The sequence below is a fragment of the Felis catus genome, chromosome B2 (genome assembly GCF_018350175.1).
Source record: "Felis catus isolate Fca126 chromosome B2, F.catus_Fca126_mat1.0, whole genome shotgun sequence".
In the NCBI taxonomy this organism is placed as follows: Eukaryota; Metazoa; Chordata; class Mammalia; order Carnivora; family Felidae; genus Felis; species Felis catus.
The window spans coordinates 41,350,373-41,366,751 of NC_058372.1; the positions used below are offsets into that span (position 1 = coordinate 41,350,373).

General features: G+C 52.8%; 2 protein-coding genes across 8 annotated transcripts in view; one reads left to right on the forward strand and one right to left on the reverse strand.

Moving 5' to 3' along the window:
• Positions 1-5,470, forward strand: part of ABCC10 (ATP binding cassette subfamily C member 10) — a 27,752-nt gene extending 22,282 nt beyond the window's left edge. For 5 of the 6 annotated variants that reach the window (XM_045057596.1, XM_045057597.1, XM_045057598.1 and 2 more), the window contains 8 exons: positions 800-1,143; positions 1,427-1,596; positions 2,086-2,246; positions 2,569-2,822; positions 3,990-4,135; positions 4,231-4,328; positions 4,567-4,679; positions 4,983-5,470. In XM_045057596.1, coding sequence (XP_044913531.1) covers positions 800-1,143; positions 1,427-1,596; positions 2,086-2,246; positions 2,569-2,822; positions 3,990-4,135; positions 4,231-4,328; positions 4,567-4,679; positions 4,983-5,136 — 1,440 coding nt within the window. In that variant the 3' untranslated portion in view covers positions 5,137-5,470. Of the gene's footprint in view, positions 1-799; positions 1,144-1,426; positions 1,597-2,085; positions 2,247-2,568; positions 2,823-3,989; positions 4,136-4,230; positions 4,329-4,566; positions 4,680-4,982 lie in introns of those variants that run through there. The other variant, XR_006597794.1, reaches the window with a different exon arrangement.
• On the reverse strand, positions 5,395-10,012 carry DLK2 (delta like non-canonical Notch ligand 2). Of its 2 annotated transcripts, none has more exons than XM_045057601.1 (6): positions 9,792-10,012; positions 9,165-9,294; positions 8,832-8,895; positions 7,712-7,842; positions 7,116-7,260; positions 5,395-6,316 (listed from the first exon to the last, which is right to left on the reverse strand). In XM_045057601.1, exons 2-6 carry the CDS (start codon positions 9,238-9,240, stop codon positions 5,581-5,583), a joined length of 1,152 nt encoding a protein of 383 aa, XP_044913536.1. In that variant the 5' UTR covers positions 9,241-9,294; positions 9,792-10,012; the 3' UTR covers positions 5,395-5,580. The 2 variants fall into 2 exon arrangements, with proteins under 2 accessions (XP_044913536.1, XP_006931802.2); XM_006931740.5 differs by having other exon boundaries at positions 9,165-9,466.
• Positions 10,013-16,379: the final 6,367 nt, after the last annotated feature.

Genomic DNA, 16,379 nt, shown 5'->3' on the forward strand with positions numbered 1-16,379 from the left:
TATAAACTGGCTTTAGGAGGTGCTTCTGAAAGTCCTTTGCCCTAGTCCCCTGCCCTAAGAGGATTGTTCCCCAAGTAAAGGCAGAGAGTTGGGGGGATGGAGAAGGTGAGGAAAGGAACCGGCCGTCTTTGAGACAGTCCCTCACAGTAGCCATCTAAACAGCTGGTGGTTGCTGAGCACTTACTCTAGGCCAGGCAGGCTGTGCTAAGCACCTGACTGCTGTATGTGGCTTTCAATCCTACCAGCAGCTTTGGGAGCTACCATTCTGTTATTATCCCTGTTTCTGAGATGAGAAACAGGGGCCTTTAAGAGATTAAGCTCCTTGCCTGGAGTCTCCCAGTTACATCTAGTAACTGGAAGGGCTGGAATCCGAATGCTTAGCCATGAGATAATACTGACTTTGACTGCTGTCCTTATCACTCTGTCCACCCACGGGTAATCAGGATGTTCCTCCTGACATCTAACAATCTCGCTCACTGGCCTGAAGTCCCCGTCTTCTAGCGAAAGACTGGCTCCCTGCCCTTGAAAGGGGAGTAGGTATGTCTTGCATGGAGGTAGAGGAATGGCCAGCATGGCCTGTTAGGGTCACCACTGGCCAGGGGGATGGGATAGTATCTCTCCCACCCTGGGGTAGTCTCCCTCCAAGCTCCACATGCCCCTCCTCTCTGCCCCCAAACTCTGGGAACATTTTCCTATTCTGTACTTTGGGCCTTTGTCCCCACCCCACCATCCCCCAGTGCTGTTCCCAACCCCTCTTCTGCTAGGCCCTGCCTTTGTGCAACCACACCCCCTCTCCCAGGCGCCAGTGACTTTCTTCGAGTCCACACCCGCGGGCCGGGTCCTAAATCGCTTCTCCTCCGACGTGGCCTGTGCAGATGACAGCCTTCCCTTCATGCTCAACATCCTGCTGGCCAACGCAGTAGGCCTGCTGGGCCTCCTGGCTGTGCTGGGCTCCGGCCTGCCCTGGCTGCTACTGCTGCTGCCACCTTTGAGCATCATCTACTACCGCGTGCAGCGCCACTACAGGGCCTCGTCCCGGGAGCTGCGGCGCCTGAGCAGCCTCACACTGTCTCCCCTCTACACCCACCTGGCCGACACCTTGGCTGGCCTCGCAGTGCTCCGGGCCGCCGGGGCCACTCACAGGTGATGAAGTCTGCCTCTCCCAGCCACGGGGAGTGGGGGAGGGATGAGGTGCCGAAGGAGGGGAGAAGGACCCATGAGAAGAAGGGCACGTGGGTGTGCTGCCCTAGGGGAAAGACGAAGGAAACAGAATAAAGGGATAGGCCAAACCCTGGCCCCTCTATACCCCTGAGGAGAGGCCCGTGGGTGTGTAGATCAGCTCCAAGAAAGACGTGTTTCGGGGAAGAAGTCTGGGTGGGTCAGTGCAACAATGGAGTGGCCTTGCTTCCCTCCTGGCCTTCACCAGGTTTGAAGAGGAGAACCAGAGACTCCTGGAGCTAAACCAGAGGTGCCAGTTTGCTGCCAGTGCCGCAATGCAGTGGCTGGACATTCGGCTGCAGCTCATGGGGGCCACAGTGGTCAGTGCCATCGCGGGCATCGCCCTGGTGCAGCACCAGCAGGGCCTCGCCAACCCAGGTGCCACCTCTCCCCCCAGAAGCTTCACTCTCACCTCAGAAGCATGTTGTCCCCTCACTCCAGACCTCTCCCCACCAACGTTTCACCTCCCACCCAGGGGTCCTGGGAGGAGTGTTGTGATTCTCATTGCCTGCATTGTAGAGTTGAGGAAACTAAGTCCTAGGGAGAAACTCGCCCAGGTGGTGGTGGGTCTGGGACTAGAACTGAGTCTTCTGATCTTCACCCCTTTCCTGCTCTTCCCCATCCCCGGCACTCTGTCAGGCCCATCTTCCATGGTCTTCCCTTGCAGCCTCTCCAGGCCCATTGTGCTCCCTTGTGGCCAGCCTCCTGTGGTTCCTATCTAGGTCTTGGTGTCTTTCTGCTTCTCTGCTGGCTTCCTTTACATGCCCACAGTCCATGGTTTGAAATTCTCCCGTTCTGCCCCACCCCTGCTCCACATGCACCCCCGTGTGCAGGCATCCCCTAGTGGCTTGTGCTCCTCTCCCCTAGGACTGGTGGGCCTGTCACTATCTTACGCACTTTCCCTGACGGGCCTGCTCTCCGGCCTGGTGAGCAGCTTCACGCAGACAGAAACCATGCTGGTGAGCGTCGAGCGACTGGAGGAGTACTCCTGTGACCTACCCCAAGAGCCCCAGGGCCAGCTGCCACGGGTAGGCCTGCACCCCCGCCCCAGGCCTGGGCACTGGAACCCTGGAGGACCCTCCTGACATGCCCCATCTCTCCCCCACTTCCTTTCCTTTCGCTCCTCACTATCTTTCTCAGCTCCTCTCACGTCCCCATGTGATCCCCCATTCTTCACGGCTTCCCTCATCTTTGTGCCCATCGATAGGGCCCCGTCTCTGTGGCATGCGCCCTTTCCTCTCACACCAACCCTTTCTCTTTATTCTTCTCTCCACTCTCCATTGCCCCTCCTTCTCCTGATTTCTTCCACCTCACCTGTCTCCCTCTCTCTCCCACCCACGGACCCACCAGCTGGGCATTGGCTGGCTGACCCAGGGGAGCGTGGAGTTCCAGGATGTGGTGTTGGTGTACCGGCCAGGGCTGCCGAATGCCTTGGATGGGGTGACCTTCCGCGTGCAGCCTGGAGAGAAGCTGGGCATCGTGGGCCGCACGGGCTCTGGCAAGTCTTCCCTGTTGTTGGTGCTCTTCCGGCTGCTGGAACCTAGTTCGGGGCGAGTGCTGCTGGACGGTGTGGACACCAGCCAGCTGGAGCTGGCCGAGCTCAGGTCTGGGGGAGAGAGAAGAAGGGAACCAGACTACTGGCACTTGGAGGAAGGTCCAGCTAGGAAGGCTATATATCAATTCGGGGCGGCCAGGGCCAATCAGGGGCGGGATGGAGCATAAGACAAGGAGGTGAGGATGGTGAGCTCCCAGTGATCAGGTCCAGACTCATAGCTGTGGTGTCAAGGTCTGCAGTCTGACCCAGGCCCACCTTTCCAGCTTCACCTTCTATTTCCCAGCACATAGCCTCTGGTTGAGACCCACCAGCCTGTGCCTCCTGAACCCGAGCCTACCAAGGGCAGTGCCCCATACTGATGCCCTCAGCTCTGGTGCTCAGCAGGCGGTGCTTGGGACAGCTCGAGACCTGGGCCAGTTGCCCCTAGCCACAAGTGGCCTCTTCTGGGGCTAATCATCTCCTTACCCCCAACCTCCAGGTTTACCTAGTATCATTTTTGCTGGGTTTCATGGTATGCACGAGGTAGGGCAGCTCTGTCTTCTAAAGTCCAATACTGATCCCAAGGCCTGGCTCTGCTCTTCCTGTCTTCTTTTTTATTTTTTTTAAATTTTTTTTAAAAATGTTTATTATTTCTGAGAGAGAGGGAGACACAGAACCCAAAGCAGGCTCTAGGCTCTGAGCTGTCAGCACAGAGCCCAACATGGGGCTTGAACCCATGGACCGCAAGATCATGACCTGAGCTGAAGTCAGACACTTAACCAACTGAGCCACCCAGGCACCCCTCTTCCTGTTTTCTCTTACCTGTGGTGGCCTTATAGCTCCACCATATAGCTCCTCAGTACCCAATTCCAGGCCCACCTCCAACCTTGAAGTGTCCCCTACCCATTCACACTCTGGTTATTCCTTGCCACTGCTGCCCCAGTGGCTGCTGGAGTCAGGCCCACACAGTTTATCTCACTCCTGCTCTCCGTGTCTTATACCTCAGTAAGATGTAAGTTCCTTAGGATAGAGTCAAGGCCTTGGATGTCTTTGATATTCCTCTTGGTATTGGCACAGATCTAAGTATGTGGCTGGCCAACTCGGGACCAGAGTGGGAGTTATGTTCGGGTCTTGCCCCAAACTTTCCCAGAAGGGCTAGCTAAAATCCTGTGCTAGGAACAGAAGTGGCCACATCTCTAGTCAGGACTCCATGTCCTGTCCCCGCCTTATCCCCCAGATCCCAGCTGGCTGTCATCCCCCAGGAACCCTTTTTGTTCAGTGGGACTGTTCGGGAAAACCTGGACCCCCAGGGCCTGCATGAGGATAGGGCCCTGTGGCAGGCCCTGGAGCAGTGCCACCTGAGTGAGGTGATCATGTCCATTGGTGAGTACTAGGTCCTACCCTGTGGTGGCAGGAAGGAGCAAGGAGGGAGCAGGATGAGGCCCGGGACCTGGGAGTGAGGATGCTGTGCCTTGCAGGTGGTTTGGATGGTGAGCTGGGTGAGGGAGGCCGGAGCTTATCCATGGGGCAGAGGCAGTTGCTGTGTCTGGCCAGGGCTCTCCTCACGGATGCCAAGGTAAGACAATAGGAGGAGATAATTAAGAGGGCCCAGAAGAAGGGAGGGGACAGTCAGGGTGAGGAAGTGAGCTGGGGAGAGGTTTTGAGAGACTAAGACAGCTTTCCTTTTAGAGCTCGAGGTGGGGGATCTGTAGGCTGGGCTGGGCTGGGCCTGGCCAGGAGGGATGGTGCTTAGGTCGGAGCCAAGGCTAAGCCTCTTCCTCCCTTTCCTCCCCAACCCTCTCCACATGTTCCAGATCCTGTGTATTGATGAGGCCACGGCAAGTGTGGACCAGAAGACAGACCAGCTGCTCCAGCAGACCATCTGCAAACGCTTTGCCGACAAGACAGTGCTGACCATTGCCCACAGGTGTGCCCGCATCCAGAGTGAGAATCTAATCAGGGACTATGGTGACATGAACCCAGAGCCTCCCTTCCTTTCAGGGACCCCAGGGCTCAGGGCTCTGGAGATTCCAGTCCCTCGTGAATCTCAGCTCCTCGTTCTCCAGGCCCTTTATATAGTAACACATTGTCCAAGGGTATCTCCAGCCAGGAGCTAACGCCTGTGGGGCAGACCTGTGCTGTCCAGGGGACGACAGGAGGGACAAGCAGCTCAGCTTTCTTCTTTAGGGCCTTGTCCTCCACTCCCCACTGACCACCTTCTCCCGTACAGGCTCAACACGATCCTGAACTCTGACCGGGTGCTGGTGCTACAAGCGGGGAGGGTCATGGAGCTGGACTCCCCTGCCGCCCTGCGCAGCCAGCCCCACTCACTGTTCCAGCAGCTGCTACAGAGCAGCCACCAGGGATCCCGCTCCTCTCCCTGAGGGCCCTGAGCCTGAGCCCCGTCCCACAGTCTTATCCTGAGCAGGTACACAGGTGCTGGCTTGCACCTTGCTTATGTTCTCCTTTGTGGCTCTACCTCTCCCTCATTTCCCAGAGGGGAAAAGGGGACCCTGGGTTCTCCTTTGGAAACTGTGCTTTCTTGGGGAACATAGTCCTGAGGCTTCCCCAGAGCCAGGCCTCTGCTCTGGCCATCTTGCAGCTGGGATTCCAGGCAGGTTTTTCTGGCAAAGGAGCCCACGTGCACTTTCAGAGTTTTATTTGATAAAATTTCCATCTTACAGTCTATGTATTAAAAAAATAATATTTCTGGTGTGAGGCTGAGGTCCCTCAGTGTGTGTACCCCAGGAGAGGGGTGGCGAGAAAGGGCTACTCCGGTCTGAGAAGCCAAGGAGGTGAGGGTGGGGGCCGGAAAGCCCCCACCTCCATCACAGTGCTGTGGTCTTTCCAGGCTCAGGGGGCAAGTCAGGAGACAGGGAGAGCCCTGCTGGCAGCATGCTAACCTGACACTCTTGATCCTGGCGTGCTGGAGCATAGTGTGGGGCAGGGAAGCAGCAGGGTCCAGGGGGGCAGACACCCCGGCGCCAGGCCCTCAGGGTCAGCAACATTGTGGACAGGACCAGAGCAGCAGTGAGGGCCCCAAATACCACCACGGCCACCAGGCTAGCTGCACCTAGCCCAGCCTCTTGCCTCCGCACCACCTCCTTCACTGAGATGCGCAGCAGACCTGCCCCCACACTGTAGGGGACAGGCCCCGTGGCAGGTACCGCCACAGCTGAGGTGGGCCCCGGGGGTATGTCCACTGTGGTGGCAGGATCTGGGACTGGTAAGATGAGCTCACAAGTCTTGCCGCCATAGCCACTGGGGCAGAGACAGTCAAAGTCATGGACACGGTCCCGACAGCGGGCCCCTCTCTGGCATGGGCGGCTGGCACAGTCATCCAGGTTGATGGTGCAGAAACGTCCAGCAAAGCCCTCAGGGCAGAGGCAGGAGAAGCGGTTTATGCCGTCCAGGCAGGTGGCGCCATTGGCACAAGGCCGCATCAGACAGTCGTCTACATTGACCTCACAGCGGGCACCCACGAAGCCGGCCAAACAGCGGCAGGTGAAGTTGAGGGCAAAGCCCTGGTCGTCCTGGCACTGCCCACCGTTCCGGCATGGAGAGCTGCAGTGGGGGTGAAAGACGCCACTGATGCCAACTTGGCACCTGCAGGGTAGCCCAGGTCAGCATCCTGACCACCGCCACCCTTCTACCCCCTTTCTAGCTATGTCCCCTTGAGCCACTGTCTCCGAGCCTTGAACACCTCATTCTAAAAATGAGAGTAAGGGGGCTTCTGGCTGGCTCGGGTGGTAGAACATGCAGCTCTTGATCTTGGGGTTGTGAGTTCAAGTGCCACATTGGGCGCAGAGATTACTTAAAATCTTTTTTAGAAAATGAGAATAGTACCCAGCTTCCCAAACTGTGAGAGTTAAATGAGATAATCCAATGTCAAACAAAGGCCAGGCTCAAGGCAAGTGTGCTATTATTATCCTCATAAGCTCTCAGGCCTGAGGCAGAAATGAGGACAAGTCCAGCCCTGCAGCCCCATTTCTTCATTCACAGTGAGGCACAAGGCTGCTGTGTGCAACATCTTTAGGGGCTGTGTGCCAGCTTTCCCGAGGTAAAGTCCTACGTCCTCAACCTCCCCGCACCCACCTTCCCCACCAGAGCAGTCACACATTGATGAGTTACGCCTCCAGCTCCTACAGGTTTTTGTTGTTGGGGAAATGGTTCCGATGGTACCCGAAAAGTTGAGAAACTGAACTGGGGACACTTTGGCAGGCTGGGGTTTTATCCTCAGGCGCCCCCATGTGGGACTTCTCCTCAGCCCTAACACTTCACCACCACCCTCTCTACAGTCCTGCTTCTTCTCTGTCACCAGACTGTCCCTTAACCTCCCACTCACCCCCAGGCCAGCACTCACCCTGCCCGTTCACAGGGTCCAGCCTTGCGCTCACAGTCATGCCCATGGAAGCCTGGTGGGCACACACAGTGGTACTCGCCGCCCCCATCATAGACACACTGGCCTCCATTCCGGCAGGGGGTCTGCGTGGTACAGATGTGCTCATCTGGAGAGAGACCGGGAAGGCTCTGGGATAGCCCCTCATCTGGCACCCAGACCTGCCCAGGCCCCACCCAAAACTCTGTGGGCATGACTTGCACTACAAACCCACCCAGAGCTTGTATGGTGCGGTGTGGGGAAACAACACTGAATCGGACTCTGGAGGCTCCTAGCCCTAGCACTGTCAACCTGTCTCAAAGTGATGGGGCAAGTTGTATCTCATCCATGGGCCTCAGTTTCCTCATTTGTAAAATGTGAGTATATTTTCAGCAGCTGCCTGGCTCACCTCACAGGATTATGTTGAGGCCCAATTTAGGCAACAGGTATAAAGTCCAAAATGATAAAATACCATGTATTTGAGGGTTTGAGCCAGACACAATAGGTATTAAATCTGGATGGATTTTTTCCTAAAACACACAGGGTCCCCAGCCCAACAACTAACCTCTCTACTCCCCTACCTTTGTCACAGAATTTGCCCGCCCAGCCACTGTGACAGATGCACTGCCAGGGCTGGTGGCAGGTACCGTGCTGGCAGCCAGGCATCCTCACACAGCGCTCACAGTGCAGCCCCTCCCAGCCTGGGTCACACCTGATGGGGAGAAGCACAGGAGCAGGGCTCTGGGTAGGGGAATCTGAGGAAATGGATGAGGGAGGACCAGATCTTCTAGAAAACAGGACCTATGAGAGCCCCTAAAGGGAAAGCTGGCCTATCCCAGGTAGGTATAGGGTTCTACAGGGTCAGAGGACATGCACATGGAATCAGACCATCAGACGCCAGCATGCAAGTCCTCGTTCTGCACTTTGTCTAACCTTTTTGGGCCTCAGTGTTCTCATCTGTAAACTGGAGATATGCTTGGCAGGGATGGGTTGAGGAAGAAATTAAGATATTTGTAAATAACCCCAGTGCCATTCCTAGCATGTCTGAGGTGCTCAGAAATGGCTTAAAAAGAGTGACCTTGAAAGGTCATCAGGACTATCCTCCCATCCTAATTTCAGGACAAAGGTCTGAACTGTTTCAGAGTGTCCCAAACACTGCCAGCCCCTCCGGCCCCTTGCTCTGTCAGTTCATTTCCTTATGTGCACTTTTCTCCTACTACAGACTTTGCCCATCCCCCACTCCAGTGAGTCAATTACTCAAATGCATCAAGAAAGATCCTCTTTCCTGAGTGCTTCTCCACAGCAACCCTTCCGCAGCTTTTCTCAGACTAAACCCATTCTCTTTATATCATTATCTCCCCCCTTTCCTCATGGGCCCCAATCTCCAAACTCTCTCAAGCTTCAGGTCTTCCTCCTGGTATCTTGAGGAGGAACATTTCAGAATGCTTGGATGAGCCTTGGGAGGGTAAAAAAGTGGGGAGGCATAAGCGAGAAGCAGCATCAAGAGAGGCAAAGCAGAGGAGAACTGGGGGTAAAGGAGAGGCTGACTAGTCTGTCCTGTGGCCATGAGGGAATAGGGAGTGAACAGCATGATTCTAAGCCCCTAGACATTCTGCCATGGGGCTTGACCTGGTTGTGGGTGTGGACCTGCTGGGAAACGGGGAACAAGGGGGTTTGGGAGCACGTGTTCGAGAGAGCTACCTGCAGGAGCCGTCAGGCGCGCAGCAGCCGTGGGCCAAGTCACAGTGGGAGCTGCAGTCATCAGCTGCAAGAGATTGACGTAGGACGGGTGAGACCGGGTTAGGGTTCGTCTCCCTGAGATGCGGGGCTTGGAGGACGAGGGGTCTCAGTAATTGGGGAGCTCCCCTTTGGGCTCAGGCAGAACAGAGACTCCTCGAATTGCAACGGGACTACATGGGTCTCGCCAACCCCGCGGGTCGAGCGGCTGCAGTGCCGTCTCTGGCCGGCAGAGGTCAACGCGCAAGCGAGGGATGGCCGGGCAGGGCCGCGACCTGAGTCCGGGGGCGCGCTCACCTCGGGCAGGCTGAACGGGTGCCCCCAGGATGCACAACAGGCACACGAGATGTAGGCAGCGGCAGCCGCTGGGCATGGTCAGCGCCGGCCCCAGGAGGACGGACGGATGGACGGCCGGACTTGCGGACACCTGTGGGACGGCACAGGCTGGGAGGCGGCCGGACCTGGATTCCGGTTCTGAGTGATAGGAGCCGAGGGGGAAGAGGGTCGTCCGGACAGAAGGAGGTGGGGGCAGCAGGAGGGCGGAGGCGGGGAAGACTGAGCAGGCGAGGAGACTGGAGCCAGGAGCCCGGGAGTGGGCTCTGTGGGAAGGAAGCGAAGGATGGGCAGCGCCGAGCGAGGTCAGGCGCTGGAGGGGCCCGGGCAGGGAACGCAGTCCGCAAGGAGGACTCCGTGGGGATGGGGACAGCGTCGAGAGATGGCCTCGGGCACGAAGGGGACGCGGGGGCCGGTTCCGGGCAGCGAGCAGTCTCCGCCCCCCACCTCAACCCCCCTCCCCCCGCCCGCCCCGGGACTTGCTCCCACGTTCCCTTCCTGTCTCCGCCGCACTCGGTTCGGCCGCGGCGCGGGGCCTGGACTCCCCAGAGCGCCCCTAGCCCTGCGCGCCCCTGCGCTCGCGGTGCTCACCTCGGGCTGGGAGGCAGCGCGCCCCGGGACGCAGAGCGGGGCCGGATCCGACGGGCTCCGCCGAGGGCCGGGGCGCTGGGCCGCCCCTAGCGGGCCTCGGAGACGGGCGCCGAGGCGGCTGCCATGCGAGCGGAGCGCTAGGAATCTGGGGCTCAAGGCGGCCCCGAGCGGCAGCGGCTGCGGCCGCTCCTCGCGCGCGATCAGGCCGCCTGCCAGGGGCGGCGTGTGCCGGCGGAGCCCTCCTCCCCCTCCCGGAGCTGCCGCCGACCCGCCCCCCACCCGCCCGCGTCGGGCGCCCACCCCCGGCGACGCAAGGCGCACACCTCGCCCCTGCGCTCGCCGGTTCCCTGGCGCCCCCCGCGCCCCCCGGGGCCTCCACCCTTCTCTGCCACCTAACCTCTCCGAACCTCGCTTTCTTCAAAGAAAGGAGGAAATTAGAGGGATCTAGATGGAAGCAGACTGCCAAGTGCCGGCCAAATGTGCACTGCCGTTATTCTCCCATCTTGCATCCCCGCTATCCTGACCCGCGCCCCTCACCCAGTGCCCCACCTCTGCTCTCGCCAGTCAGCTTCCCATCACGCTTCTCTTTTATATCCCTTGTACGCTTAGGGCACCCTTGCGCCTCCAGGCCCTCCTCCTGTCACCAGCCCACGCCTCCTCCGTTTGTAAATCCTACATCACCTGCTTCGTCGGTCTGCTCTTCTCCTCCTCCACGCCCTCCGCTTCTTTCTTCATTGCCATCCGCGGCATTCCAGGATTGACCCTTGCCAATCTAAGGATCAGCCTCATCCCTCCCTCCGTCAGATCTGTCTTTTCCACCCCATCCCTTTCTGCGACCACTACTGGGAAGACTTTCTGGACGGGAACGCCCCTGACTTCTGTAGATGTGCCCCCCGCAAGTTCCCACCTCTGTACTCGAGTCATATCCATTCTTGAACTCAGGCTAATTGTCAACTGCCCAAATCCAGAGCTCATACTGAGAGAGTTAATCTGCAGGTGGGGGAAGGACTACTCCTCCAGGCTGATGGCTCAGAGACACCTGTGTAAGGCAAGGACAGGAAACAATTTCCTGTTCTCGAAGGGCAAGAGGGCAGAGGGCAGGGACGCCATTGCCCATCTTCTAGTCCTTCAGATCAAGATTTCACCATCTTTAATTTCAAAACATTGGAAGGAGGAGTCCCTAGCCCGTGTAGAGCAGCTGCCTACAGACACCGGCAACACACAAGGGTGGAGCCCCCGGACTAATTTTTCTTGCAGCCTCCATTGCACCCACCCCATCTCTCCAGCCAACTTCCCCGAAACTCTGATCATCTCTTTTCCGAAGAGCTTTCTGAATTTGAGTAATACCATGACTCAAATCATTCATTTAAGTGTTGTTGTTGTTGTTTTTAGTGAAAAATTGCAAACGACCTACACTGTAGGCCAAATAGATTATGGCATGTAAACACTACCTGACTACTAAGAATCACCTTTTGAAGTCCAAAGATGTCCAAAGAGCTAAGAATATGTTAAGTGTGTGTGTTGGGGGGAGGGGAGCAAGAACAAAGCAGAACTTATCTCATTATTGGCAGTGATTTTTTTCTGAATGATGGAATTATGGATTTTTTTTCTTATTGATGCTTTTCAGCATTTTCCACAATGAATGCGCACTTTTTTTTATTATTATAAAAGAAATGCAATAATATTTTAAAAACTTTTAGAATAAAGTCAAAAAGAAAAAAATCACTCATTATCCTCCTGGCCACTGTTGTTGTTTTGAACATTTTTCCTATCCAGATGTTTTTATACAGGATCTATAATGTTGTATCCTGCTTTTTTAAAAACTTCATGTTTTTAAAGGCTATTGATTGATAGCCTCAAAGTCATAACTTTTTATGGCTGTAGGGTATTCCATTAAATAGGTATACTGTAATTTTTATTTAATCTAGCCCTCATTATTGGATATTTAGGTTGTTTACATTTTTTGCTATGATAAGTTCACTCAACAAATATTTACTGAGCATCCATGTGCTTCTACTATATGCCAGACATCATTGTAGGCACTGGGGATACGGCTCCCAGATAAATAGTGCCACAAATTTTCATGCATACAGTTTTTTCCATGGTTTAAGTTATTTTCTTAAGATAGAGTCTAAATTGATGAGTGACTGAGTCAAAGAAGTTGTGAAAAATGAACAGTTCCTTTTCATTAATGAAATTCATTGACATTCACCAATGAAACAATACAGATATTTGAAGCTTTGAAGTTGATGGCATCAGATTACATTGCTCACTACTCCCTCATGCTTTGAAGATTTTAGCACCTGGCTTGTTGTCACTCTCTTTACTCCCACTGGCATCAACTTCTCGGTGATTCTTGATGACTCAGTATCACATAGACAATTCTTCCAATAAATGTGATAAGTTTGTTTGCAAAGATGGCCACTCCACTGTCTCCTGTCCCACGTGACCCTTTGTAGTGATTTTGCTGCTCCTCCCAGCAAGAAGTGGAGTCTTTCTTTAACCCCTTGAATCTGGGCTGGCCTTCTGACTTGCTTTGATTAATGAATGGTAGCAGAAATGACATCGTGTGAGTCCCCAGAGTCTGGGCCTCAAGAGACCTTGCAGCTTGCCTCTTTGCCCTCTTAGAAAACTTCCAACAAGATGTAAAGAAGTCCAGTCTGCCCTACTGGAAGATGAGAAGCTCCATGGAGCCTTGAGGTGCCCTGGCCAATAACCACCAGACATGTGAGGTCACATTAGCCATCTCCAGTCAAGCTTCCAGATGACTGCAGCCACATGAATGAGCCCAGGCAAGACCAACAAAAGAACTACTGAACTGAGCTCATATTACCATGGGTTGTTGTTGTTGTTGTTATTGTTGTTGTTGTTTTAACATTTATTTATTATTGAGAGAGAGAGAGCGAGAGAAGAGCACAAGTGGGGGAGGGGCAGAGATGGGGAAGACAGAGGATCCAAAGCAGGCTCCACACTGTGAGCACAGAACCCGATGTGTGGCTCGAACTCCTAAACCATGAGCTCATGGTCTGAGCCAAAATCAAGAGTTGGCCACCTAACCAACTGAGCCACCCAGGTGCCCCAATGGTGGTAGTTTTAAGCCACTATATTTAGGAGTACTTTGTTAATATGGCAATAGATAACTGATAAAACTGGCTTCCATTTCCTCAATTTCTTCTCCACCAATGGGAAAGATGGTCACCAAAGGCTTTTTACTATAAGTAGCTTCACATACTTCATAATCTCAGTTTTAAGTATCATACTTTCTTTTTAAAAATTTACTTTTTTTTTTTTAAGAAGACTCCATGCCCAACATGGGACTTGAACTCATGACCTTGAGATTTAGAGTCACATGCTCTACTTGCTGAGCCAGCCTAGCACCCTGTATCATACTTTCTTATTATCAACTCTTCTGTTTCCAGCCCATGCCCTTAGTACCAGGACTCAAACAATTCTAGATATTTAGATTATGTTTACTTTTTTGCCATTATAAATGCATTCAACTATATTGAATTGGATCCACTGGGATGACTCCTAAGGGCCACATTACAATTTTTGTGAGTTCCAGGCACTTCGTCTTCATGGGTCCCTCTGAAAAAGGATATTAAAAATTATATTTATGATTGCACTGGTATAAAGATGAATGTAATCCTGGCTGGATTCATTATTGTGTATTTGTTTTTATTACAGTCATCTTTTCTTCTAATTGTTTTTATGTTTTTATTTTATTTTTGAGAGAGAGAGAAAGTGAGAGAGAGACAGAGAGACAGAGAGACAGAGCATGAGCAGGGATGGGGCAGAGAGAGAGGGAGACACAGAACCTGAAGCAGGCTCCAGGCTCTGAGCTGTCAGCATAGAGCCCAATGCGGGGCTCGAACCCACGAACTGTGAGATCATGACCTGAGCTGAAGTTGGATGCTTAACCGACTGAGCCACCCAGGCACCCTATCTTTTCTTCTAATTTTAAAATGAAATTAAAACATTTTGTAGACCCCTAAAAGTATCCTGGACCTCAGGCATTGTGCCTCCTGTGGATAAACTGACCTTGTCTCTTATTCATTGATGCTATCTCCTTGTTGTTGTCCCCTACCCCCATCACATCCAGCTCTCCCTCCTTACTCTACTCTTATTCCACGATCTATCATTACCATCAATTCCTTGCACACACCAACTTCCTGGCTCCTCTCTCCCATCATATTCATCCAGCAAAACCCCACCCCTGTGGCTTCTCCAGCCTGCACCCAAGTGGCCAAAGGCGGCTGGAAAAAACACATCTCCAGGCTGACTGGGCTCACTTAAAATTCATGCCCCTCAAAGGTCCTTTGTGTTAACCACCAATGCTCCTGCATTTCCTCAGTTCTGTGCACTCTCCCACCTTCCCTGAAAGCTGTTTTTACCTTCTCCTCTCTCCTCCAACCTCCAACCACTCCTCCTTTCTCCTCACTCTGCTGGTGGTCTTCCTTCCAACTTCATGGAGAAAATAGAAGCAATCTGAAGAGAATTTCTACATGCTTCTACCGCCTACATGCAGCTGTTTCCATACACTGCCATCCCTCCTGTTACCATAGATGCACTGCCTGTGTTCTTACCGAGGTATAAGCCCCTCCACCCGGGCCCTGGTTCTCATCCTTTTCACAGTGTAACTGCAGGGCTCCCCAGTTCTCCCTATCTCTTCTATATCAGCAGTTTGCTATGGGATCCTCTTTCCCATCTTAACATAAATAAATGTCCTCGCTCAGTCCCACGTTCTCTTCCAGCGACATTTTCCCGCTCCCCTTTACTGAAAACTCTTCAAAAATATTTGTCTGGGGTACCTGGGTGGCACAGTCAGTTGGGCAACCAACTCTTGATCTCGGCTCAGGTCATGATCTCACAGTTCGTGGGTTCGAGCCTCACAACGGGTTCTGCACTGATAGTGTGGAGCCTGCTTGGAATTCTGTCTCTCTTTCTCTCTGCCCCTCCCCTGCTTGCACTCACTCTCTCTCTCTCAAAATAAATAAACTTAAAAACAAATATTTGTCTGTGCTTGTTGTCTTTACCTCTTCTTCTCTCAATTTCTCTTGAACCCTCTCACCCCACCACTCCACTGGAATTACTCTCGTCAAGGTCACCAATGCCCTCACTGTTGTCAAATCCAATGATGACTTCTCAGGCTTCATTACAGTGGCTCTGTAAGCTGCGTCTGACACAGTCGTCCCCGGGCTTCTAGGATCCTTCTCATTGGCTTTTCCATCCTACCTCAATGGCTGTCCCCTCCCCACCCCCACTCCCAGTCTCCTCTGCTTTCTTCTCATCTTTCCAATTTCTTCTGCATCCCCAGGGCTCAACCTTCAGACCTCTTCTCTTTTCTACCTTCGCTCATTTCCATCATGATCACGTCCAGCCTAATGGAGTCTTAATTAAGTCCTATCTATAAGCTGAGTTCTTATTTCCCGAGTTCATACTTCCAGCCAAGATTTCTTCTTGAAATACAGATTCATGTATCTGACTGCCTGCTTGACACCTCCACTTGGATTATCCAACAGGCAGCTCACACTTACCATGTTCAAATACAAACTCTTGACTTTCAGCCTCAAACAGGCTTCCTATGTTAGTCTATCTAGATCAGTAAGTGTCTGTTCCATCTATTCAGTGTTTTAGACCAAAATCTTTGGCATGATACTTGACTTTCCTTTTTCTTTCACATCCCACATCCTGCAAATCCTGTTGGCTCTGCCTCCAACTTCATCCAGAATCTGACCACTTTTCACAATCTGACCTCTGACATCTGGTCCAAGCCCCATCATCTCTCGTTGCCTGGACTACCACAACAGCTTCTTAATGCGTCTTTTATTATCACGTAGTAGCTGGGGTGATCCTGATAAAATAAGAAGCCAGCAAAATGCACTGTGGTATCCTAAATCAGATTCTGAAACAGAAAAAGATCATCAGTGGAAATACTGGTGAAGTCTGAGTAAAATTTGGAGTTTAGACTACACTAAGCTACCATTGCTGGCTTTTTCAGTTTGACAAATGTACCACAGTAATGTCTAATATTAACATTAGGGGAATCTGGGTAAATGGTGTATGGGAACTGTCTATTATCTTTGCAGCTTTATTTTAAATCTAAAATTATTTGAAAATAAAGTTTATTTGAAAGGTGGAAGTTAGATGATGTCACATCTCTGCTCAAAACCTTCCAGTGGATCCCATCTGGCTTTATCTCCTATATTCTCCTTGTTTCAGTCTGCTCCAGCTAAACTGGCCTCTGTGTTGATTCTTGAACACATCAAGCATGCTCCCTGCCTCAGGACCTTTGCACTAGCTGCTTCCTCTGCCTAGAATGCTCTTACCCAGATATTTTCATAGCTTACTCCCTTCTTTCATTCAGTTCTCTGCTCAAGTTTCATGGTAGTAAAGAGGCCCTTGCCGATCACCCTGTGTAATAATCCCACCCTCACCCTGGCATATTTCCCTTATCCTGCTTTATTTTTCTCTACAATGTTTTTCTCTACCTGGCATACACATCTATTATATATTGACTGGTTCCCTCCACTTTGTGAGGGCAAGGGCTTTGTTTTTTGGTTGCTATTTTTCTTTAAAGATTAAACG

Excerpts from the sequence above, each read along its gene's own strand:
- DLK2 (XM_045057601.1), bottom strand. The coding sequence starts at position 9,240 with ATGCCCAGCGGCTGCCGCTGCCTACATCTCGTGTGCCTGTTGTGCATC. Across the intron at positions 8,896-9,164 it reads ACCCGTTCAGCCTGCCCGAG|CTGATGACTGCAGCTCCCAC; the intron begins GTGAGCGCGCCC and ends AATCTCTTGCAG. Across the intron at positions 6,317-7,115 it reads GGACCCTGTGAACGGGCAGG|CTCTCCATGCCGGAACGGTG; the intron begins GTGAGTGCTGGC and ends CCCCCACTGCAG.